Source organism: Dinoponera quadriceps, unplaced genomic scaffold, assembly GCF_001313825.1.
Source record: "Dinoponera quadriceps isolate SergipeBrazil2010 unplaced genomic scaffold, ASM131382v1 scaffold11294, whole genome shotgun sequence".
Taxonomy (NCBI): domain Eukaryota; kingdom Metazoa; phylum Arthropoda; class Insecta; order Hymenoptera; family Formicidae; genus Dinoponera; species Dinoponera quadriceps.
The window spans coordinates 1-6,159 of NW_014565035.1; the positions used below are offsets into that span (position 1 = coordinate 1).

The following is a 6,159-nucleotide window of genomic DNA, read 5'->3' on the forward strand; positions in this document are numbered from 1 at the left end:
TCAATTAAAAGTTAAGTTATAAAGTTCATAATTTCTAACTTAACTTGGTTCATTTTAAATGAATTAACTTTTAACTTATATATTTAAACTAGTTAATTGAAAATGCACTAATTTCAACTTATTAACTTTTTTTATTTTATTTACGTTAAAATAATTCATCAACACTATCAATAATTTACCCCAGGTGTTTGTTATAATATAAAATAAATAAATAATGCCAGCAGAATTTGTTGGCTCCTTGAGTAGCTCTTTTTTTTATGTGGAATTCTGAGCACAGAACAGTCGGCACATTTTTTTATAACATACTTTTCTTTATTTAGCGTAAATTTATTTTACGATTAAAAAGTTAATTATGCAAAAAAACATATATATGTGTGCGTGTGTGTACATGTTTTTGCATTATTAACTTTTAACTTCCACAAAGTAATTTAATATTAACTTTTCTTAACTAACTTAAATTTTAATTAAGTTAGTTTTCGTTTAAATGGCTTTTAACTTAACTGTGTGTGATAGACCACTAATTTCGAACTTATAACTTAGTTTAACACTTTCGCTGCCAATCCCGTGCCGGCACGTGATATGGCGTCAACGCTACAAAGCCAATCATGCGCCAGCGCGGGGTGATGTATCAGTAGCCAGTCACGCGTTCGGCGGGAATTATGTAACCATCAACACATCCTCACGTGACCGGCAGTTAATGTGTCAAGTAAATATTATTTGAATGTGTGTAGCACTTTTTCGGCTCGGCAGTCAATGTGTTAAAATAAAAATTAACTCACCCAGCCCTATATGATGATTTGTTAAAAGAAAAAATAGACCTTATAAATTTAAAACTGTTTATGGTATATGTGGCAATACTTACAGACAGAATGCTTTGCAAGTTATGATTGATGTCCAACTTTTGGAAATACGGTTTCAGTGCGGATAATACGGACTGAACTGTATACACAAGGACATGTACTTGGAAACCTTTCGTTAACAGTGTATTGGTTTCTTTCAAAAGATAATGAAGATACTTCGGGCCTAATGTTATCATGATCTTCTGCAGTATCTCGCGAGTCGCACGTCGAACCGATTCCATGCGCGATTTCAAGAATGTACATAATTTCATGAAAATCCTGAAAATATATGCATTAGATCCTCTCGTACATTAAGACATAGAATGTTGCATTATCCTATAATTTTTAGGTTTTTATTTAAAATCTATTTTTTCCCAATTTCCCGCGGATTTCTTTGATTTCTTACTTTTTCTTTAAGGAAAGGTAAATTTCTTTTTTTTAATCGAACACATGTGAATTTTTCTAAACGAATGTTTGTACCCTTGGTACTGAAGCCGAAGAAATCCGTGGAAAAATGGGGAAAAACAGTTTTTCCGAAACTGTGTATTTAGTAAGTAAGAAATCATTAACACAAAATTATTACATTGACATTTTATACAGAATATATCAAGATCGCCACTCCGGAATATCTCGAAGAATATAAATTTTATAAAAAAAAAAATGTTTCAAATAAAGTTGCAGGATTTAAAAAAATCTATTCTCCAATCTTCGAGAAGGGCTGTAAAAATTTGTAATTAAAAATTGGAAATTTTATTTAAAAAATTCAAGGTGAACTTGCCCTGACCTTGGCGACGCCACCCGGGTTCAAACTGATAAGATCAGTAAACACATCTTTTTAAATTTTACAACTGTTATTTGAAACATTTTTTTATAAAACTGATATTTTTCGAGATATCTCGGAGTCCCGACCTTTTGTTACACACCCTGTATAACGTCTACAAATATGTATAGTTCTTAATGTTGTGTACAACGTCACTGTTGACAATACTTGAGCCAAATATTAAAAATAAGATTTTTACACTATGATTTTCATACTTAAGAATACTATATTATCAAGTAACAGTGTAAAAACATTCATAAAATATTACGTCAAAATGTTTATAACATCCACATAAACTTAACGTAATTAAAAAAATGGATTCAATATTTCTTGCTTACTAGATACGCTGTCCTGTTGACGACACCGTCGGGTGTCATCGCGCACTTACCCCGGCAGATTCGCGTCCAGAAGATCCTCGGGCATTTTCTGCAGCAGCTTCACAAGCGCAAGAGCGATAGGGACTCGCAGTAAATCGTCTTCTTCCGTCTCGGACGCGATCTTCCTCCTGTTGATCTTGTGAGTGTCCTCCCGCCGAGTTCTGGCCACGATGGACCGGTGTAACTGGGGCAGCAGGCCATTCGATATGCTGAATATCACCCTCTTCGCTCCATATTGAGAAAGTAATATTTGCCTCTCGATAATCAGCAGACTTTCCGTCTTCGCTTCACTGCCCTTCTCAATTACTTCTTCGATGCTTTCGACGTTTTCATCGTTCAGTGCCTCATCTAATTCCTCTTCACTACTTTCATTAGCTTCTTGCGTACCTTCGAGATTCACATTTCCCCCGTCAACTTTCCCTTCGTCGGCGGTCCTTTCGGCCGGGACAGCTTTCGCAACCTCCGCCGACGACTTGTACTTCGAGAGGTCGTAATGGAAGGAGTCCAGTATCGCCACGATCACCCGGACGATTTGCTTCTGGAATTCCACGGAGCTCCTCAGTTTGCCCAGGTAGTGCTTCAGGACGATCTCGTAATGGTGCCACGGCAGAAATCTGCAGGCTGTCCCGACGGTCTCGATGGCGGCGTCCACGATGCTGTTCTTGTGAGCGTAAGCTTCGTTGCACAGGTACGACGAGCCGAGGGGAAGGATGAACTGCACTAGTGTCCTCGGGTTGATCGGCTTCTCCAGGGTCTTGGCGAGCGCGCAGAATTTCAGTAAGGCGCGCGCCTTCCGGTGCAGCTGCAGATGCTGCATGTTCTCGAAGAAGTCGACTTCGGGATCGGCCCGATTGGCCAGGAGGGACAGGTCCCGCAGGACGGGATGCACGTCCGCGCACTCCAGTGCGAGGTGACCCACAAGCGCGATCGACTGCAGGCGGACGGCCTCGTTCCTACTGACGATCCCCTTCCTCGCGAGCAGCAGTACGGTGTCGTCCATCAGGTAACGCCTGTTCGAAGCGTCGCTCCGGTGTTCCCTCGCCAACGTCGTCGCGACGAGCTTCAAGCACTGTCCGGAGCAGTCCCTCATCGCCAGGTCAGACTCGGTCCTCAGGAAGTAGAAGCAATTGTGTATCACCGCCGCGCCGAATTCCAGCGAGATCGCGCCCTCCTCGGCCAGACCGGTGATCGTCCCGAAAGCGTCCAGCCGCTTCTGGAAATCCGGCTGATCGATCCACCTGTGGTCCGAGGCGTTGAGCGCGCCCAGGACCCCGCACTCGCGCGTCAACGCCTCGCGACGCTCCGCCGCGGACCTCTCGGCGACGGTGTTGCATAGCAGCACGAGGAGTCTGCGGACGCTCGTGCCCGACGCGAGGCCCATCAGCGGCGCGATGGCGCGTAGATGAGTCTCCGGTCTGTCGACGATCCTCACGAGGTTCACGACGGTCGTCAGCAGCTCCGCAACGGCCTCCTCGCTGTCGCGCGTCGCCTTCTTCGTCAATATCGGCAGTATCAGCGTCAACAGCGTGTCGCACGTGCCCGCGTCCGTGACGAACTCGGAGATCCGTGACAGTATGGCCAGCTCGATCCTGCCGACGCCTTTGCTGGATCTCTTCAGCCTGTCCCGGATGAATTCCAAGACGCGAGGCACGTGCGGCAGCAGGATCGCCGAGCCGTAATTAACCCCGTTCGAGAGCGTCTTCTCGTCCACCTCGAGCAAATTCGTCAACACCGGCGTCAGCGGTAAGAACGGCGGCCCGTCGACCCGCATCTCACCGTAGTCCTGCAGCGTCAGCATCTTCTCGACAATCGCCAGGACAGCGTTGACGACCGACCCGTGCGTCCTGGGATTCGAGAGAAGTTGCAAAACGTAGTGCAGCGGAGTCACGGATTTGTCGTCTTCCCGGTGCTTCACGAACAACGGGTAATACCGCGGGTTTTCTCCCCAGGCCATGAGGAGCTTCAACAAGGTCGTGGGGCTGTGGATACTCTCGACGGGCAACTTTTCCAACCTGGGGAAGACCGCGACGTCGAAGACTGCGTCTATCTCGTGCCGCTTCCACTCGTAGTCCTCGAAATGCGCGAAGAATCTGGCGAGCACGCCGACGCAGCTCGTCCTCACGTTCTTGATCGCCGGCAGGTAGCCCGGGTAAACCTCCTCCGATCGGCGGAGGATCCCGGTCGCCTCGGCCAGGATGCAGATCAGCATTCCGAGCAAATGCGGCAGCAACTTCGCCGACATTTCGCCGCCGAACTGCTCCATCATTATCGCCAGCAAGTTCACCGCGCTCTGCATGCGTTTCGGCGGCATGATGCTGCCCAGGTCGACTGCGTCAACGATCTTCCGGGCGTGTCGGCCCAGGTCGAACGTCTCCACCGGCACGTACGACCTGAGCGGTCGGAACGCCATCTTCACGAACTCGATCATCTCGTCCTCCCGCGTACCGCCCAAGAAGCGCAATATGACCTTCCGCCGCGCAAACCCGCCGGCCTTCCCGCCGCTCCTCATGCCGGTCTTCATGATCATCTTGGCGTAGACGATTCTCATCACGATCGGCATGAGATCCTGCCGATGCTCCTCCTGTATCACGTTGCTCTCCGCGTCCAGTTTGAAGCGTGCCAGCTCGGTCCGGAGATTCTTCTCGCTGATCAGACCGTACAGAGATTCCTTGTACGGCAGGAGATAGTCGTACTTGTAGGTGAAGAGACAATTCAGAGCCGCCCTTTGCACATCGGCGTTCTTCGAGGAAAGCAGATCCAGGTAAATCTGACGCATCTCCGCCCCCCGGTGCAGGACTCTCGGATTCTGCACTTTACCGAATATCTCCATCTGGGCGATTAAGAGTTTCATCCTGTGATTCTTGCTCATCTTACTCGTCGGCGCGGCCCTCGCGTCCTCCTCTTCGTCGGCACTCTCGACGGCACTTCTCGGTACTTCCATCGCGTCGGACGACTCCTTGCGCTTCCCGATATCGCAGGATTTGCCGTCGTCCGAATTGGATCTGAAGAAATTCGCATTCACGAAGTCGATGAAGAGCACGGTTAAGTCTCTGTTTTTCGATTCGGCGTAGTGCGAGAAGCGCGCCATGCACTTCCACAGGAGGATCCTGTGGTTCTCGAAATCGGGCTTGTCCTTGTGCTCCTCCACGGACGTTATCAGCGAGGAGACGACGTGACAATGATACGGCGATCTCCATTCGACTTCCGGCTTGTCTTCGGACGTTATTTCGGAGAGGAACGTCGGCCAAAACTGCGGACACTCCTTGTTGCCATAACCAGCTATAATCGCGCTCACAGGCTCCCAGAGTAGGGAGAAGTTCACGTATAAATTAGCGATCAAACATCGCAACGGGAACTCGCGATACCTCGGATCCAGATTGGCCAGCGCGCGACCGTGAAACTCCAAGGCTTGCAAATGCAACAACTTGTCACGGTACGTTTGTATAGTCGCGGGTTTACATTCAGCTAGGTAAACGAGCTCCGCAGCACTCTTCCCGTTATCCTGCCTCTGGCACCGCAGCTCTTCCACATTGGCGAACAAAGAGTACAAGTGTGCCACAATCAACCGCACATTGCTGTAAGGCGAGCCCATCTTTTTCACTGTGTTGTTGTGCAACGTGTCGAACGAGGCCGGGTTGATGTAATATTTGTGGCATCGCGACGCTGCGAAGTACGTTAGGCACAGATCTATCGCGTTCAAGATGAATTTATTATCGTAATATCTGGTAACAAGATCGACTATTCTCACGTCAGACTTCAGCAAAAACTCGTGAAGATCGTCCGGCTCTGACACGTGTATCATCGATTCGAGCGTCAATAAAAATACAAAAGTTATTTCACTGATGTTCCTGGTATCTTCTGCACTGTCATGCCTCAACATTCGCTGATACAGAGACAGCAATCCAGTCTTTAACGCATCCTTTAGTTCCTCGCGCAAAGGCTTCAAGTGTGGCAGAATGATCAAAGTTCTCATTGCGTCGAGCGAAATAACATCGGTGGACAATGTTTTCAATTCGACTAACATATAATTTACACTCTCGGGCTTGATATTCCGTACATCTAAAATGTACTTCCTCCATTTGTCCAAAGCCACACCGCTGAGGCAAGGCGACGCTTTCGCAGA

General features: G+C 47.9%; 1 protein-coding gene across 1 annotated transcript; it reads right to left on the bottom strand.

The window, feature by feature from the left end:
- Positions 1-491: 491 nt before the first annotated feature.
- Positions 492-6,150, bottom strand: LOC106751325 (small subunit processome component 20 homolog). The gene is made up of 2 exons (XM_014632207.1): positions 2,048-6,150; positions 492-1,118 (listed from the first exon to the last, which is right to left on the bottom strand). Exons 1-2 carry the CDS (start codon positions 6,058-6,060, stop codon positions 776-778), a joined length of 4,356 nt encoding a protein of 1,451 aa, XP_014487693.1. The 5' UTR covers positions 6,061-6,150; the 3' UTR covers positions 492-775.
- Positions 6,151-6,159: the final 9 nt, after the last annotated feature.